The sequence below is a fragment of the Lissotriton helveticus genome, chromosome 8 (genome assembly GCF_964261635.1).
Source record: "Lissotriton helveticus chromosome 8, aLisHel1.1, whole genome shotgun sequence".
Classification (NCBI taxonomy): domain Eukaryota; kingdom Metazoa; phylum Chordata; class Amphibia; order Caudata; family Salamandridae; genus Lissotriton; species Lissotriton helveticus.
This window is the reverse complement of record NC_136069.1, coordinates 16,314,719-16,333,271: the sequence shown is the minus strand read 5'-3', so window position 1 is coordinate 16,333,271 and position 18,553 is coordinate 16,314,719. Positions and strand designations below refer to the sequence as shown.

Here is an 18,553-nt window from a genome sequence, read left to right as displayed (position 1 = left end):
CGATAAGCATGCATAAGGGAGTGTAGATTCACTATTCTCCAACGTATCATCAAGGTGAATATATTTAAGGGAGTGAGTATTAACTATTCTTTTCTACAGTATTATCAAATTAAATATAATGGAATACAGATTCACTGTTCTACCTTGACAATATCATTAAGGTAAGCATACACAAAGGAGCATAGATTCACTGTCCTCCAAAGTATCATCAAGGTAAATATGAAAAAATGAGTGTAGTTTCACTACTCTTTTACTACATATTGTTAATTTAAGCATGCATAAGAGAGCATATATTTAATGTTCTAACTCCATAGTATCATCAATTTAAGCTTGCGTAAGGGAGTGTAGATTAATTGTTCTAACTCCACAGTATTGTCAATTTAAGCTTGCATAAGAGAGCGTAGATTTAATGTGGGGTGGAGATTCACTGTTCTCCAAAGTATCATTAGTTAAATAGGGATGTATGACATTACAACGCATGCTTTTACATTGCATGCTTTTACAACGCGGTTTTTACCACGCATACCATTACAACGCATAGCGCTTTGGGGTGCTGGATAGTGAATAGTTTAATTTACTATTCCAACTCCACTAGGGAAGGTGTTGGATAGTAAATTAAATCTATTCCCTATCCTAGAGCGCCCCCCCAGCGTAATGCGTTGTGATGGTTTGCGTTGTAAAAGTTGCGTCGTAAAGGCACTGCGTGGTAAAAGTTTCGTTGTAAAGGATGTTTCCCGTTAAATAGGTATAAGGGAGTGTAGATTCATTGTTCTAACTGCACGGTATCGTCATGGAAAGCATCCATAAGGGAGTGTAGATTCACTATTCCTTTTTAGGTCGAGCCTGGGCACGCACGCGCTGCTTTGGAGCATGCTGTATTGAGGTACGGCACACAAGCTCCGCGTTGTTCCCCGCCTATCTTTTTCATTGGTACGTGTTGCTGTCCTTGCTAATTGTTTGCTTTTCATTTGTGAATAGGCTTTTTAGTCCCTCCTTGGTATCGCCTTGCTGTATTTGTAAACTCCCATAATGATTGGACCTTTTACTGATGTTGTTACATGGTCTGCTTGATAAGCCGGTGAGCACTGTTTTATTTAATGCTCTTTTCCTATTCCACCCACAACCTCGCAGCACGCCACCCAATTTTATTTCAATAGTAATGTATTTATTCAAATTACAGCGCGGTCCGCTTTAACTATAGCGGCCGCGCTTATTTAAATATTTAATATACGGTGCAGTCCACTTTCACTTTAGCGGCAGTGTTTATTTATCTATTTCATTTACAGCGCGGTCCACTTTCACTTAAGCATCCACGCTTATTTAATTACCTTTGCGGGCCACTTTCACTTTAGCGGACGCGCTACAGAACCTTTTTGAAATTAATTATTATTTTTTTCACTTTGGGTGAAAGCGCCATACACGCTTTCGCTTTAATGTTGGCCACCCCCCTTTGTTTAGACGCTGCTCGCTGTAACCTGAATATGAGAGCAGCATCTAAAAAAATGTAAATGTAAATGTGGGTGTACTTGTAAAGCGCACTGCGACTCAATGGAGTATCCTCGCGCTGAAGACCGCTGGGGAACCCGTCCTGGTTTTCCCTGTGAGATGGTCCCTTCTGGGTATCTCCAAGGTGAAACCAGCCATCCCCGGCGTCTGTGGGGGGCCGTTGTAGAGATGAGGCAAGCTTAATGCCCAGAGTTGCCGAGTGTGTTCCCTGGTTAGAGTAGGCACCGAGGCGAGAATTATCGAGTCTGTTTTGACCCTGGTCCACGACCCTGCCGCGTCGGGAATTGAACCCTGGTCCCGGGCCGTCCTCTGCTTACGGGTCTGCCGCTTCTAACCAGTGAGCCACACCTCTCCAAAAAGAGGCGCGCCCACCATTAAAGTGGTATCGCATTTGTGAGAGTTTGAGCTCTTGACATTAAAAATAACAATGGCTTTCTATATGTGTTGCTTTTAAAAACAGAAATAAAAGGTTTTGTCATTTACAATGCCAATAGCTTAAACGCTCGCAAATGCAAGACCTATTGCATTGAAAAGTCTTGTTTACAGTGCTGTCAAGGTTAGCATGTGTAAGTAAGCGTAGATTCACTGTTGTAACTTAAGAGGATCATCAAAATAAGCATGCCTCATGGCCGACAGGAAGGACAGAATCTTAAGGGACCCATCTGTGCTTCAAAGGGATACCCTGTGAACCCCCCTAAGTTTAAAAGCCCACTGCAGTATAGTTACTGGGGCCACCCTCCCGAAAAGGGGAGATCCGCTTGTGGGGACGTGGGACCAGAGAACCAGCACCTCGTGGTGCGCATTGCGAGAGGAATCTGTTGTGCACAAGGAGGATTACTGCCATTGGAAGGGACCGTGCGTCCTTCCTGAATAGTGGCTGGCCTGGGCTGACTACCTGCTGAAGTGTGGCCCCCTGAAGTGGGCTATCCAAGGACCAGTCAGGTCTCTCGGATATCTCAGGGACATCAAAGATCGCCTACGAGGAAACCACACCATCCACCGGTGATTATATCGGGAGAGGGGTGCCTCTCAAGTGCCCACATCAACTACTGAATTCTAATGGACAGCGCGGCATGAGCTTGGAACTAAGGGCCCGATTCACAGAACTAACTTAAGACAAAATCCTAAACTTACTACTTTTGGTATTCACAGAAGGCATTTAGTGGTAGTAAAGTTAGGATTTTGTCTTAAGTCTGCTTAAGTCTGTCTTAAGTCTGTCCAAAGTTTGTCTTAAGTTTGTCTTAAATCTGTCTGAAATCTGTCTTAAGTCTGCCCTATGTTTGTCTTAAGTCTGTCTTAAGTCTGTCTTAAGTCTGTCCTACTACTTTTGGTATTCACAGATGGCATTTAGTATTAGTAAAGTTAGGATTTTGTCTTAAGTCTGCCTTAAGTCTGTCCAAAGTTTGTCTTAAGTTTGTCTTAAGTCTGTCTGAAGTCTGTCTTAAGTTTGTCTTAAGTCTGTCCAAAGTTTGTCTTAAGTTTGTCTTAAGTCTGTCTGAAGTCTGTCTTAAGTTTGTCTTAAGTCTGTCTTAAGTCTGTCTTAAGTCTGTCTTAAGTTTGTCTTAAGTCTGTCTTAAGTCTGTCTTAAGTCTGTCCTATGTTTGTCTTAAGTCTGTCTTAAGTCTGTCCTACTACTTTTGGTATTCACAGACGGCATTTAGTAGTAGTAAAGTTAGGATTTTGTCTTAAGTTTGACTTAAGACAAACTTAGGACAGACTTAAGACAGACTTAAGACAAAATCCTAACTTTACTACTACTAAATGCCTTCTGTGAATACCAAAAGTAGTACGTTTAGGATTTTGTCTTAAGTTAGTTCTGTGAATCGGGCCCGATGAATTGTGCCTGGGGACCGGAGAGCCTAGTGCGGCGCTCCAAATGTACTACCCGCATTGAAGGCGCCTGGTCCTTGTACCACCCATGATGCGGTGACCCTGGCTCCCAGGCCCGCTGACCTCCTGCAGCAGAAGCCGCATGCTCCCTGAAGTCTGTGCCCACCTTGCATGTCTGAGAAGCACTTACCTCTCGGAGTTGGCGGGCATCGTGGGGTCCAGAGAGACCATGGCGCCGTCGATGGTCACAAGAGACAGGCTGGTGTTCCTGGAGAATAAAGGCAAGAGGAAGATGTTTACAGAACATGCAAAGGAACATGTCCAGAGAACACGCATCATGTGCTAGAAACAGCCCGTGTCCCACAAGCGAGACCCTAGAACGAAGAGCTGGCTCCGGCTCACGAGGCTAGCGCCTAGAGGCCAAGATTGGCCTTAGCGCTGCTGGAACTCCCCGATGGGCTGTGAGCTAGGAAGCGGCTTTAGGCCTGAATGGCTGCCATAGCCTGGTCAAGAGACACAAAATACCTGCCTATTGGCATTAACAGTGTAATTTCATTCCACCCACAAAAGTCATAAGACGTGATTTTCACAATAAACAAGTCAGACTTACTGCCTTTGTTGTAGTTTAAAAAAAATAATAAACAGATTGGACCAAAGGCAGGAGAAATATCTGTTCCTAAAGAGGAAACTCAGGAATGCACCCTTTATCATTCATTGGCTGATCAGGAATGCACCCTTTATCATTCATTGGCTGATCAGGAATGCACCCTGTATCATTCATTGGCTGATCAGGAATGCACCCTGTATCATTCATTGGCTGATCAGGAATGCACCCTTTATCATTCATTGGCTGATCAGGAATGCACCCTTTATCATTCATTGACTGATCACATAACTAGTTCAGGTCTATGATACGATAATGTTTTCTGCAAGGTAACCATCAAATAAGCAGTCATAAAATCAGGAATATTTACAAAATAAGTGTCTGCAAAACAATAAACAACCCTTTGGCAACAGAATATATAATATTGTGTAAAGGGCCTAACAAGACTTCTCATTGCAAACTGTCAGCTCCAGGTGCTCGTCAGATGTGTAGCCAACACCAACATCTTTGCCTCCTGTCGTAATCTGTGGGATTTTGTCATGGAACACCTGTTGGCAGACTTTAAGATAACATAATGACACTATACCACTGCAGGACTGTCGGCTTTAAGAAAGCCTCTTCACAATCAGTTGGTCAAACTTACTGCCTTTGTCATAACCTTTCATAATAAACACATATCAGACTTGTGGCACTTATGAGACTCCTCAAGAACTGGCTGTTGGATCAGTAGCTGCCACCCCCCCCCCCCCCCAGCGCCTTGAGGCCTCCAGCCGTGATCTCTGCCTGTCACCAGGCCCAGCACAAGCCGAGCTAATTCTGCATAAGATCTCCCACAAGGCAAGCCTCTGGCATACAGTCAGAAAAGAGTGGGTTAAGAAAGATTATCAAAGCTCAAAGCTTCTCTGCAGGGATTGTAAGAGGAGGAAACCAGAGTGGAGAGCAACAGCAAAGGCTGGATTACTAAAGTGATCTGTGGGAATCCATGAAACAAAATACTTGTTTAGAGGCTTCAACAACATGGCATAATAATCCACTCTTACAGGACTACTGGCTTAAACAGATCATTTTCACAATAGATAATGCCGGCCTAATGCACTTGTTGTAAGGTTTGTTAACAGGAAGGTTAGACTAAACTCTTCGACACAACAGGCCCGATTCACAGAACTAACTTAAGACAAAATCCTAAACTTACTACCATTTTGGTATTCACAGACGGCACTTGCTCATTTCGGTATTCACAGACGTTAGGACTCCTAACTTTAGGACTCCTAAATTCCTTCTGTGAATACTGAAAGTCTTAAAATTAGGATTCCTAAACTGAGAAAATCCTAACTTTAAGACTTTCGGTATTCACAGAGGCATTTAGGAGTCCTAAAGTTCCTACATGTAAATGTAAATTGATACTTGTATAGCGCACTACTCACCCGCAAGGGTCTGAAGGCGCTAGTACGGATACCGCTGTGGAACCCATCCTGGCTTTCCCTGTGAGGTGTCCACTCCTGGGCACCCCCAAGCTGAAGCCAAGCATCCTAGCGCTGTGGGGGCCGTTGTGGAGATTAAGCAAGCTATTGGCCAGAGTTGCAGAGTGGGACCCATGATTGGAACAGGCACCGAGGCGAGAATTATGAGGTCCGTGGAATTTTTGAGCCCAAGACCCACCGAGGCGGGGAATTGGGCTCAATGAATTAAGACCAGTAATCCACACAGAAGCGTACCCAACACCAGAGACAAAGCAGAATATACCATTGCATACTACGGCACAGATTCACAAACATTTTGCACTGAGTTTGCATCACAAAAGTAACGTGATCCGACACAAAATACTTTTTTCCAATTTATTTTCCACAGCAAAACATTTGGTCTGGAAAATTACCTGAAAGTAACCCAAAGCAGCGTAAAGCAGTGCTTTGTGTTAATCTGACTCAAGGGCGCGTCCCATGTTACGTTATGTTAGTGGGTATTTGATAAAGCGCAACGACTCGGCCCTGGAGGGACATCTCGACGCTGAGACCGGCAAATAGGTGAAGAGGTAGCGGAACAGAACAGCGAGGTTTTGAGATGCTTTTTACAACCAGAAAACAGGGGCATGCGCGGATGAACAGGGGACATATATTACAGTGGTGAAGGACAAGATACGAGAAAGCTTATGGCAACGTTTTGACGTTCGAATGCGCCGAGGACAGAGAAGAAGGTGATTTTTAGATCTTAAGTTTCCCTCAGGATGGTAGAGAGTGATTCTGTTCTGTAGGGGCCGATTCACAGAACTAATTTAAGAAATAATCCTAAACTTACTACTATTTTGGTAATCACAGAAGTTAGGATTTTGTGTTAAGTTTGTCTTAAGACAAATTTAAGACAGACTTAAGACAACATCCTAACTTAAGTCTGTCTTAAGTCTGTTTTAAGACAAACTTAAGACAAAATCCTAACTTCTGTGAATACCAAAAGTAGTAAGTGCATTCTGTGATTACCAAAATAGTAGTAAGTTTAGGATTGAGTCTTAAATTCATTCTGTGAATCGGGCCCTAGGTGTTTTGGGCGCATGCCTGACACAGGTGTGTAGGTCAGGCAGATCTATTTGAACAGAGTTTTCTTTCTACTAGGCAGTCAATGAATGGCTCTGACCGTGGGGGCAATTTGTTAAAAAAGAAAAAAAAATGTGTTTCTCCGAACTTTTCCCACGTGCAGCAATGTACAACACACACTGTGGTGGGAAAAGTTTTAAAGTTAGTCTAAGCCTAGTACTCTGTACTGGAAGGGGGTCCTGCCAGTATAAATGCTAGACTCACGGAGACACCGTTGCACTATGGTGTAAAGGTGTGTGGTGGTGCTCGGTAGACTGATTGTGCGCCGGCGCTAGTGAGAGAAACGGATAGTGCCATATCCGGGTATATGAGGCGCTTTTCTGCTCTCTCCCAAGTCAGCGCAGCAACTTTGGGTGCCGCGCTGCGTTGCCTGACAGTTTTGTAAATACAGGCCTAGACTCGTGCTATTTATGGGCGCTGTAAATAACAGGTGTTACTATCACTCCGTGTAATGATGCTCAGTTTAACGACCAGGGGAGGCTCAGAAAGACTTGCCGGGGCCTAAACTTGTGACCTGAGGACAATGCAGATGTCAGCAGCGAGCATCAGATGACCTCATTTCTGAGCCGCCATGATGTATGTTAGGACATCAGGTGAATGAGGCGCCTTCAAAGAGTGGACTGGATTTTTGGAGCTTCCAGTCACCTATAGAAACATTATAGAAAAGAAAGTGTCAAGAGAGGGTGGTACCTACCGGGGAAGCCCCGCAGCAACACAGAGCAGGTCCTTGATGTCCGCCGAGCTGCAGAACCGGCTGAAGGCGACCTGCAGGAGAAGGAGAGAGCACACATCACTGACACATCACTGGCACTGATGACGCATGTCACTGGCACTGTTCAGACACGTCACTGCACTGATCAGACATGTAGGAGAGTAGGATCTGCTTCTTATAGTTACCCCCACTTTTTTCTGGTGTTTCACTGTTTTTGACTTAGTCTGGATGAGATCCTGCTATTCCAAACTCCAGTTTAGCTGCTTTCTCCTCTAAATTGATTGCATGTACTTTAGGGATAGTCCAGATTGGATTCTGGGGTACCCATATCAGTCCCTAGTATATGTTATACTATGTACCCAGGGCATAGGTACCCCAGAGGCCTCACAGGGGCAGCAGCATGTATTGTGCAACCCTTGAGAGACCACTCAAACTGACACCACAGGTCTGCTACTGCAACCTGTGTAAGGTGGTGCATGCACCCCTCACTTAGATATAGGTTCACTACATCTACCTTATATCACTGCAAATATAAACCTATCGGTCACCCCTAAGGCAGGCCTTATCAATCCTGAAGGCAGGGTGCTGGGTTTTATGTGAGAGGGTACCCATGCATGAGCAGAACCCCTCTGCAGCCTTCGGAATCTATTCTCCGGGGTTGTTCTGTGATGCAGCCAATCATATATTCCTAAGTGCATTATAACCTTCCTGATAAATGCTAACTTTAACACGGCTGCACAGAAACCTGTTGTGTTTGGTGTCAAACACCTTGGAATCATGCCTCCACACCAGTAACTGGTGTGGGAGGTATGATTCCACCCACCAAGAGGGAGAAATATGACAACACCGGTAAACCCGGTACCAGCTTTCTCGACTCTGGCATCACAAGATGGATGCTGCCAGGAGGGGAGGCCTGGACAATAGGTTTCCTGTCACAGGGAGGTGTAACCACCTCCCAGACAGGCTTTAGTGTTTTGGGGCTGGGTCCGTGTACTCTGAGAGTGCTTTTATGTCTGCACTGGGGGCACATTTGGTGTCCCTGTGCATAGTCCAGCTCAAACCGGTTGCAGGAGCCATTTGCTCTTGCTCTGGCGCGAAACTGGACAAAGGACATGAGTGTAACTACCCCTCTGTCCTGACCCTCCCATAGGTGGGTCCCCAGAGTTTGTCCCACCCCTTCCTTGGGTATAAAGTAGGAACGCCTGACTACAGGACTTTAGTTTTACCTGGACGAAACTCTGCTATAGAAACCAAGTACTACGACTATCTACACTATGTTGGATGACTGAAGAATCTCCCTTGGAGTAAAGGAGTTACTCCCCTGCTAAGAAGGAACCAAAGACGCGGCCCTCTTTCCAGCTCAGTGGTGCTGATACTATGCACAGTAGGCGCTATAGAGGTTTTGCAGTACCTGCAAACTCATATCAATGGTGTTTCCTTTCTGAAGACCTCACTCTAGGACACTTTTGATGCAGACATGTACCAACAAACAAATACCCTTCAGCCTGCTTTCCCCCCCGGGTTCTGCTTCCAACCCAGGTCCGCTTTATTTCATTACTGAGTTTTTTTTGTAACCAGCGCCTCCAAGCTGTGTGTGGGGAACAACTGTGAATGGCTGGAGTTTAATCAGTAAGACATCTGAATGGACCCTTGGGAAAAAATGTGACTACTGACCTGTGGCTAGCAAAATAACGGTATGGTCAGTCTGGGCCGGTAAGGAAATATACGGTATACAGCCTTTACAACGAAACTTTTACAACGACATACCATTACAACACAACTTTTACAACGCAAACTATTACAACGCATTGCTCTGGGGGGCGCTCTAGGATAGGGAATAGGTTAATTTACTATCCAATAACCTTCCCTACTATCCACGGGGACTGGAGTTGGAATAGTAAATTAAACTATTCACTATCCAGCGCCTAAAAGCATTATGCGTTGTAAAAGTATGCGTTGTAAAAACTGCGTGGTAAAAGCATGCGTTGTAAAAGCATGCGTTGTAACGTCATACATCCAAATATACCCTTCCAAAGGCCACCTTAGGGATGCCAATAACAGCTGCACAGGAGGGCACAGGGGCCACACTGTTAGAATTGGCCAAAAAATCCAAAATGCTAATCACAGCCACTGGACCAGTCCATAGCACTCGACTGGTCACCAGTGAAAGAGGTGGCGACCCAACCCAGTCTACGATGGGCTGCAAGCGCTGCTTCTAACGGGCAAAGCATTACAACCAACTGGACCACCTGTGTCATCCAATAAAATAATGATGGCTCCTTTGTTGCTGTGTCAGGATGTCTGTTTATTCTTTGTAATCAATCAGGTACAGCATATAGATAGGGTGGTCATCAGTAAAAGCTCCGCTAGAGGCCTCACCGGGAGCAGCTGCCCGGCTGCTCAGCCTCCAAGATAACTGACAAGTACACTTAAACATACACAGATAGAACCATACATGACATCACAGGGACTGGCTGAGCAGCAGAGAACTAGAAAAAGGACAAAGAAGAGGGTAAGCAGGATACAACACACCTTTCCCTTTAAGAAGTAGAGGAGCAAAAGAATAAAAGAACACAAAACACACACCATATACACCGCCTCTTCGCAATAGTAGGGAGAAGAGGTCAAACACAAAAATGGGCATAAGTACTAAAGATTGTAACAACACCAGAAGATAACGATGAATGCAAGAATAATTTAATTCATCACAAAGAAAGTGGAACTGAACACCTCATTACATTTTGAGCAATGATGGTGCCGTACTGCAAAATAAATAAATTAAATTTGAAAATGAAATTTGAACACCTCTAACAAAATAGAGCACCTAAGTGGCTCATCAGAAATAATTATTGGATGTTACACCATCCTCATCCTAAGAGCACAACAATGCAATTACTAAAGGAGCCGCATCCAAGGAACAGACCAGTTCAACCACTGAAGCAGCCCTCGTACTAAGAACAGATCAGTCCAACCACGGAAGCAGCCCTGGTGGTAAGAACAGACCAGTTCAAACACGGAAGCAGTCCTCATAGTAAGAACAGACCAGTTCAAACACGGAAGCAGTCCTCATAGTAAGAACAGACCAGTTCAAACACGGAAGCAGTCCTCATAGTAAGAACAGACCAGTTCAAACACGGAAGCAGTCCTCATAGTAAGAACAGACCAGTACAACCACGGAAGCAGTCCTCATAGTAAGAACAGACCAGTCCAACCACGGAAGCAGCCCTCGTCCTAAGAACAGACCAGTCCAACCACGGAAGCAGCCCTCGTAGTAAGGACAGATCCGTTCTACTTCAGAAGCAGCCCTCGTAGTAAGAACAGACCAGTACAACCACGGAAGCAGCCCTCATAGTAAGAACAGACCAGTCCAACCACGGAAGCAGTCCTCATAGTAAGAACAGATCAGTTCAAACACGGAAGCAGCCCTCATAGTAAGAACTGACCAGTTCAACCTCGGAAGCAGCACTCGTAGAAAGAACAGACCAGTCCAACCACGGAAGCAGCCCACGTAGTAAGAACAGACCAGTCCAACCACGGAAGCAGCCCACGTAGTAAGAACAGACCAGTCCAACCACAGAAGCAGCCCTCGTAGTAAGAACAGACCAGTCCAACCACAGAAGCAGCCCTCGTGGGAAGAACAGACCAGTTCAACCACGGAAGCAGCCCTCGTAGTAAGAACAGACCAGTCCAACCACGGAAGCAGCCCTTGTAGTAAGAACAGACCAGTTCAACCACGGAAGCAGCCCTCGTAGTAAGAACAGACCAGTCCAACCACGGAAGCAGCCCACGTAGTAAGAACAGACCAGTCCAACCACGGAAGCAGCCCTCGTAGTAAGAACAGACCAGTCCAACCACAGAAGCAGCCCTCGTGGGAAGAACAGACCAGTTCAACCACGGAAGCAGCCCTCGTAGTAAGAACAGACCAGTCCAACCACAGAAGCAGCCCTCGTGGGAAGAACAGACCAGTCCAACCACGGAAGCAGCCCACGTAGTAAGAACCCAGTCCAACCACAGAAGCAGCCCTCGTGGGAAGAACAGACCAGTCCAACCACAGAAGCAGCCCTTGTGGGAAGAACAGACCAGTCCAACCACAGAAGCAGCCCTTGTGGGAAGAACAGACCAGTTCAAACACGGAAGCAGTCCTCATAGTAAGAACAGACCAGTCCAACCACGGAAGCAGTCCTCATAGTAAGAACAGACCAGTTCAAACACGGAAGCAGTCCTCATAGTAAGAACAGACCAGTCCAACCACGGAAGCAGTCCTCATAGTAAGAACAGACCAGTTCAAACACGGAAGCAGCCCTCATAGTAAGAACAGACCAGTACAACCACGGAAGCAGCCCTCGTCCTAAGAACAGACCAGTCCAACAACGGAAGCAGCCCTCGTAGTAAGGACAGATCCGTTCTACTTCAGAAGCAGCCCTCGTAGTAAGAACAGACCAGTACAACCACGGAAGCAGCCCTCATAGTAAGAACAGACCAGTCCAACCACGGAAGCAGTCCTCATAGTAAGAACAGACCAGTTCAAACACGGAAGCAGCCCTCATAGTAAGAACTGACCAGTTCAACCTCGGAAGCAGCACTCGTAGAAAGAACAGACCAGTCCAACCACGGAAGCAGCCCACGTAGTAAGAACAGACCAGTCCAACCACGGAAGCAGCCCACGTAGTAAGAACAGACCAGTCCAACCACAGAAGCAGCCCTCGTAGTAAGAACAGACCAGTCCAACCACAGAAGCAGCCCTCGTGGGAAGAACAGACCAGTTCAACCACGGAAGCAGCCCTCGTAGTAAGAACAGACCAGTCCAACCACGGAAGCAGCCCTTGTAGTAAGAACAGACCAGTTCAACCACGGAAGCAGCCCTCGTAGTAAGAACAGACCAGTCCAACCGAGGAAGCAGCCCACGTAGTAAGAACAGACCAGTCCAACCACGGAAGCAGCCCTCGTAGTAAGAACAGACCAGTCCAACCACAGAAGCAGCCCTCGTGGGAAGAACAGACCAGTTCAACCACGGAAGCAGCCCTCGTAGTAAGAACAGACCAGTCCAACCACAGAAGCAGCCCTCGTGGGAAGAACAGACCAGTCCAACCACGGAAGCAGCCCACGTAGTAAGAACCCAGTCCAACCACAGAAGCAGCCCTCGTGGGAAGAACAGACCAGTCCAACCACAGAAGCAGCCCTTGTGGGAAGAACAGACCAGTCCAACCACAGAAGCAGCCCTTGTGGGAAGAACAGACCAGTTCAAACACGGAAGCAGTCCTCATAGTAAGAACAGACCAGTCCAACCACGGAAGCAGTCCTCATAGTAAGAACAGACCAGTTCAAACACGGAAGCAGTCCTCATAGTAAGAACAGACCAGTCCAACCACGGAAGCAGTCCTCATAGTAAGAACAGACCAGTTCAAACACGGAAGCAGCCCTCATAGTAAGAACAGACCAGTACAACCACGGAAGCAGTCCTCATAGTAAGAACAGACCAGTTCAAACACGAAAGCAGCCCTCATAGTAAGAACAGACCAGTACAACCACGGAAGCAGTCCTCATAGTAAGAACAGACCAGTCCAACCACGGTAGCAGCCCTCGTCCTAAGAACAGACCAGTCCAACCACGGAAGCAGCCCTCGTAGTAAGGACAGATCCGTTCTACTTCAGAAGCAGCCCTCGTAGTAAGAACAGACCAGTACAACCACGGAAGCAGCCCTCATAGTAAGAACAGACCAGTCCAACCACGGAAGCAGTCCTCATAGTAAGAACAGACCAGTTCAAACACGGAAGCAGCCCTCATAGTAAGAACTGACCAGTTCAACCTCGGAAGCAGCACTCGTAGAAAGAACAGACCAGTCCAACCACGGAAGCAGCCCACGTAGTAAGAACAGACCAGTCTAACCACGGAAGCAGCCCACGTAGTAAGAACAGACCAGTCCAACCACAGAAGCAGCCCTCGTAGTAAGAACAGACCAGTCCAACCACAGAAGCAGCCCTCGTGGGAAGAACAGACCAGTTCAACCACGGAAGCAGCCCTCGTAGTAAGAACAGACCAGTCCAACCACGGAAGCAGCCCTTGTAGTAAGAACAGACCAGTCCAACCACAGAAGCAGCCCTCGTGGGAAGAACAGACCAGTTCAACCACGGAAGCAGCCCTCGTAGTAAGAACAGACCAGTCCAACCACAGAAGCAGCCCTCGTGGGAAGAACAGACCAGTCCAACCACGGAAGCAGCCCACGTAGTAAGAACAGACCAGTCCAACCACAGAAGCAGCCCTCGTGGGAAGAACAGACCAGTCCAACCACAGAAGCAGCCCTTGTGGGAAGAACAGACCAGTCCAACCACAGAAGCAGCCCTCGTAGTAAGAACAGACCAGTCCAACCACAGAAGCAGCCCTCGTAGTAAGAACTGACCAGTTCAACCTCGGAAGCAGCACTCGTAGAAAGAACAGACCAGTCCAACCACGGAAGCAGCCCACGTAGTAAGAACAGACCAGTCCAACCACGGAAGCAGCCCACGTAGTAAGAACAGACCAGTCCAACCACAGAAGCAGCCCTCGTAGTAAGAACAGACCAGTCCAACCACAGAAGCAGCCCTCGTGGGAAGAACAGACCAGTTCAACCACGGAAGCAGCCCTCGTAGTAAGAACAGACCAGTCCAACCACGGAAGCAGCCCTTGTAGTAAGAACAGACCAGTTCAACCACGGAAGCAGCCCTCGTAGTAAGAACAGACCAGTCCAACCACGGAAGCAGCCCTCGTAGTAAGAACTGACCAGTTCAACCTCGGAAGCAGCACTCGTAGAAAGAACAGACCAGTCCAATCACGGAAGCAGCCCTCGTAGTAAGAACTGACCAGTTCAACCTCGGAAGCAGCACTCGTAGAAAGAACAGACCAGTCCAACCACAGAAGCAGCCCTCGTAGTAAGAACAGACCAGTCCAACCACGGACGCAGCCCACGTAGTAAGAACAGACCAGTCCAACCACGGAAGCAGCCCTCGTACTAAGAACAGACCAGTTCAACACGGAAGCAGCCCTCGTGGTAAGAACAGACCATTTCAACCACGGAAGCAGCCCTCGTACTAAGAACAGACCAGTTCAACACGGAAGCAGCCCTCGTCCTAAGAACAGATCAGTTCAACACGGAAACAGCCCTCTTAGTAAGAACAGACCAGTTCAACCAGTGAAGAAGCCCTCGGCCTAAGAATAGACCATTTCAAACACAGAAGTGGCCCTTGTCCTAAGAAGAGACCAGTCCAACCACTGAAGCTGCCCTTGTGGGAAGAATAGACCAGTTCAACATCGGAAACAGCCCTTGTCCTAAGAACAGACCAGTTAAATCACAGAAGCAGTCCTCGTATTAAAAACAGACCAGTCCAACCACAAAGCAGCCCTCGTAGTAAGAACAAACCAGTCCAACCACGGAAGCATCCCTCGTAGTAAGAACAGACCAGTCCAACCACAGAAGCAGCCCTCGTACTAAGAACAGACCAGTCCAACCACAGAAGTAGCCCTCGTAGTAAGAGCAGACCAGTTCAACCACGGAAGCAGCCCTTGTCCAAAGAACAGACCAGTCCAACCACGGAAGGAGTCCTCGTGGGAAGAACAGACCAGTCCAACCTCAGAAGCAGCCCTCGTAGTAAGAGCAGACCAGTTCAACCACAGAAGGAGTTCTCGTAGTAAGAGCAGACCAGTCCAACCACAGAAGCAGCCCTCGTAGTAAGAATGGACCAGTCCAACCACAAAGCAGCCCTCGTAGTAAGAATGGACCAGTCCAACCACAAAGCAGCCCTCGTAGTAAGAACAAACCAGTCCAACCACGGAAGCAGCCCTTGTCCAAAGAACAGACCAGTCCAACCACGGGAGGAGTCCTCGTGGGAAGAACAGACCAGTCCAACCTCAGAAGCAGCCCTCGTAGTAAGAGCAGACCAGTTCAACCACAGAAGGAGTTCTCGTAGTAAGAGCAGACCAGTCCAACCACAGAAGCAGCCCTCGTAGTAAGAATGGACCAGTCCAACCACAAAGCAGCCCTCGTAGTAAGAATGGACCAGTCCAACCACAAAGCAGCCCTCGTAGTAAGAACAAACCAGTCCAACCACGGAAGCAGCCCTTGTCCAAAGAACAGACCAGTCCAACCACGGAAGGAGTCCTCGTGGGAAGAACAGACCAGTCCAACCTCAGAAGCAGCCCTCGTAGTAAGAGCAGACCAGTTCAACCACGGAAGCAGCCCTTGTCCAAAGAACAGACCAGTCCAACCACGGAAGGAGTCCTCGTGGGAAGAACAGACCAGTCCAACCTCAGAAGCAGCCCTCGTAGTAAGAGCAGACCAGTTCAACCACAGAAGGAGTTCTCGTAGTAAGAACTGACCAGTCCAACCTCAGAAGCAGCCCTCGTAGTAAGAGCAGACCAGTTCAACCACAGAAGGAGTTCTCGTAGTAAGAGCAGACCAGTTCAACCACAGAAGTAGCTCTTGTCCTAAGAACAGACTGGTTCAACAACTGAAGCAGTATGCGTAGTAAGAACAGACCAGTTCAATCTTGGAAGCAGCCCTTGTCCTAAGAACAGAATAGTTCAAACACTGAAGAAGCCGTTGTCCTAAGAAGAGACCAGTCCATCCACGGAATCACCCCTGGTGGTAAGAACAGATCCGTCCAACCACTGAAGCAGCCCTCGTCTTAAGAACTGACCAGTTCAACCACTAAAGAAGCCTTTTTCCTAAGAAGAAACAAGTCCAACCCCTGAATAAGCCTTTGCCCTAAGAAGAGTCCAGTTCAACCACAAAAGCAGCCCTTCTCCTAAGAATAGACCAGTCCAACCACGGAAGCAGCCCTTGACCTAAGAAAAGACCAGTCCATCCACAGAAGCAGCCCATGTCTTAAGAACAGACCAGTCCAATACCTCCAACACCGTACGGCCGTCTAAACAAGGAATAGAGTTTCACCAAAAGATTCTGGGGTGTCTAACAGTAACGGATAAAGATACTGGGAGCACGGGTGCTAAAGAAAGAACAATTCCCCATGCACAATCATTTAGAACGACACAGATTGTTCTTTGGCATATGCGTATCCATTAAATAAAGAGAGAACTTGGTTTTAACCTTCCCATGTGGAGCTACACAAGACCGCATGGTGGTCAGGATTAAAAGTATAATATCAGATAGAAGTACTCAAAAATGTAGCATATGAATTAAATCGTAGAAGGAAGATTTTCTTTGCGGAGTGGCATAGCATTGCACTTAGTCTAGTATCCAGTCCAAGGTACCTAAAACAGAGTACATTTTGGCAATACTTTTATAGATCTCCAGCTGGCTTTTATTCTGGAGACCGTGTGTACCCAGAAGATACAGATCTTGTTTGTGATTGGGATCTTTTATTATTATTTTCCTGATGAAGGTGTTGGCCAAGATTTAGCGCCCACCGAAACGCGTCGATTCTTTTAAGAGGAATCCATGTTAAATCTGTGGTGACAATTGTTTCGAATTATAGCATCTAAAAAAATGAATATTAGCTGTCATAATTGATTTGTTTATGATTCATGGGTCTCCTTTTGCAATAGGAACTAGTTTTTCCTTTTAGGTTCCCAACCTCTAACTATATTACCTCTTTTAGCACAAAAATATCTTTTCATGTATAATATATTTTTATGTACATCTATGTGTTTGATGTAGACATGCATTTGTGTTTTTAATGAGGATTACTTTGTGAGATAGAATGTGTATTACACTGTGTATTTTAATCATGAATACATTTGTTTATATACTTTTAAATCTTTTTTGATTTCTTCTTTTTTTGCTGCATCCCTGGTGTCCATAGCTTGTCCACGGTTGAGAGGCAATATTTGTATGAATGTTGTAGAAAGTACGTATTTCTCCAAAGGGGTTCTTTTATGACCTTGGTCCTCGTATTAAGAACAGACTGGTTCAATAACTGAAGCAGTCCTTGTAGTAAGAACAAACCAGTTCAACCACAAAGCAGCCATCATAGTAAGAACGGACCAGTCCACCCACAGAAGCAGCCCTCGTAATAAGAACAGACCAGTCCAACCACGGAAGCAGAACTCTTGGTAAGAAAAGACCGGTTCAACCGCTGAAGCAGCCCTCGTCCTAAGAACAGATCAATTCAACCACAGAAGCAGCCCTTGTCATAAGAACAGAACAGTTCAACCACAGAAGCAGCCCTCGTGGTAAGAACTTACCAGTTCAACACCAGTAGCAGCCATCGTGGGAAGAACAGACCAGTTCAACCACAGAGGTAGCCCTTGTCCTAAGAACAGACCAGTTAAACCACAGAAGCAGTCCTCGTATTAAGAACAGACTGGTTCAACAACTGAAGCAGCCCTCATACTAAGAACGGACCAGTACAACCACGGAAATAGCCCTTGTGCTAAGAACAGACCAGTACAACCACTGAAGCAGCCCTCATAGTAAGAACAGACCAGTTCAACCACTGAAGAAGCCCTTCTCCTAAGAACAGACCAGTACAGCCACAGAAGCCGTCCTCATAGTAAGAAAAGACCAATTCAACCACGGAAGCAGCAATTGTAGTTAGAACAGACTAGTTCAACCTCGGAAGCAGCCCTTGTCCTAAGAAGAGACCAGTCCAGCCACAGAAGCTTCCCTCGTGGGAAGAATAGACCAGTTCAACATCGGCAGCAGCCATCGTGGGAAGAACAAACTAGTCCAACCTCAGAAGCAGCCTTTGTCCTAAGAACAGACCAGTTAAACCACAGAAGCAGTCCTCGTATTAACAACAGACCGGTTCAACAACTGAAGCAGCCCTCGTAGTAAGAACAAACCAGTTCAACCACAGAAGCAGCCCTTGTCTTAAGAACAGACCAGTTCAACCACAGAAGCAGCCCTCGTCCTAAGAACAGACCAGTTCAACCACAAAGCAGCCCTCGTCCTAAGAACAGACCAGTTCAACCACGGAAGCAGCCGTCGTCCTAAGAACAGACCAGTCCAACCACAGAAGCAGCCCATGTCCTAAGAACAGAACAGTTCAACCACTGAAGAAGCCTTTGGTCTAAGAAGAGACAAGTCCAACCGCGGAAGTAGCCTTTTTCCTAAGAAGAGACCAGTCCAACTTCTGAAGAAGACGTTGTCCTAAGAAGAGACCAGTCCAACCACCGAAGCAGCCCTCATCCTAAGAACAGACCAGTCCAACCACAGAAGCAGCCCTGGTAGTAAGAACAGACCAGTCCAACCACGGAAGCAGCCCTCGTAGTAAGAACAGACCAGTGCAACCACGGAAGCAGCCCATGTCCTAAGAACAGACCATTTCAACCACAGAAGAAGCCCGTGTCCTAAGAATGGACCAGTCCAACCACAGAAGCAGC

At 46.8% G+C, this 18,553-nt stretch overlaps 1 protein-coding gene across 1 annotated transcript in view; it reads right to left on the bottom strand.

Moving 5' to 3' along the window:
• Positions 1-17,437, bottom strand: part of PDE9A (phosphodiesterase 9A) — a 243,595-nt gene extending 226,158 nt beyond the window's left edge. The window contains exons 1-3 of the mRNA XM_078658368.1: positions 17,414-17,437; positions 7,220-7,290; positions 3,527-3,604 (exon numbers count right to left, since the gene is read on the bottom strand). Coding sequence (XP_078514494.1) covers positions 3,527-3,604; positions 7,220-7,290; positions 17,414-17,437 — 173 coding nt within the window. The remainder of the gene's footprint in view (positions 1-3,526; positions 3,605-7,219; positions 7,291-17,413) is intronic.
• Between the last annotated feature and the right edge of the window lie 1,116 nt (positions 17,438-18,553).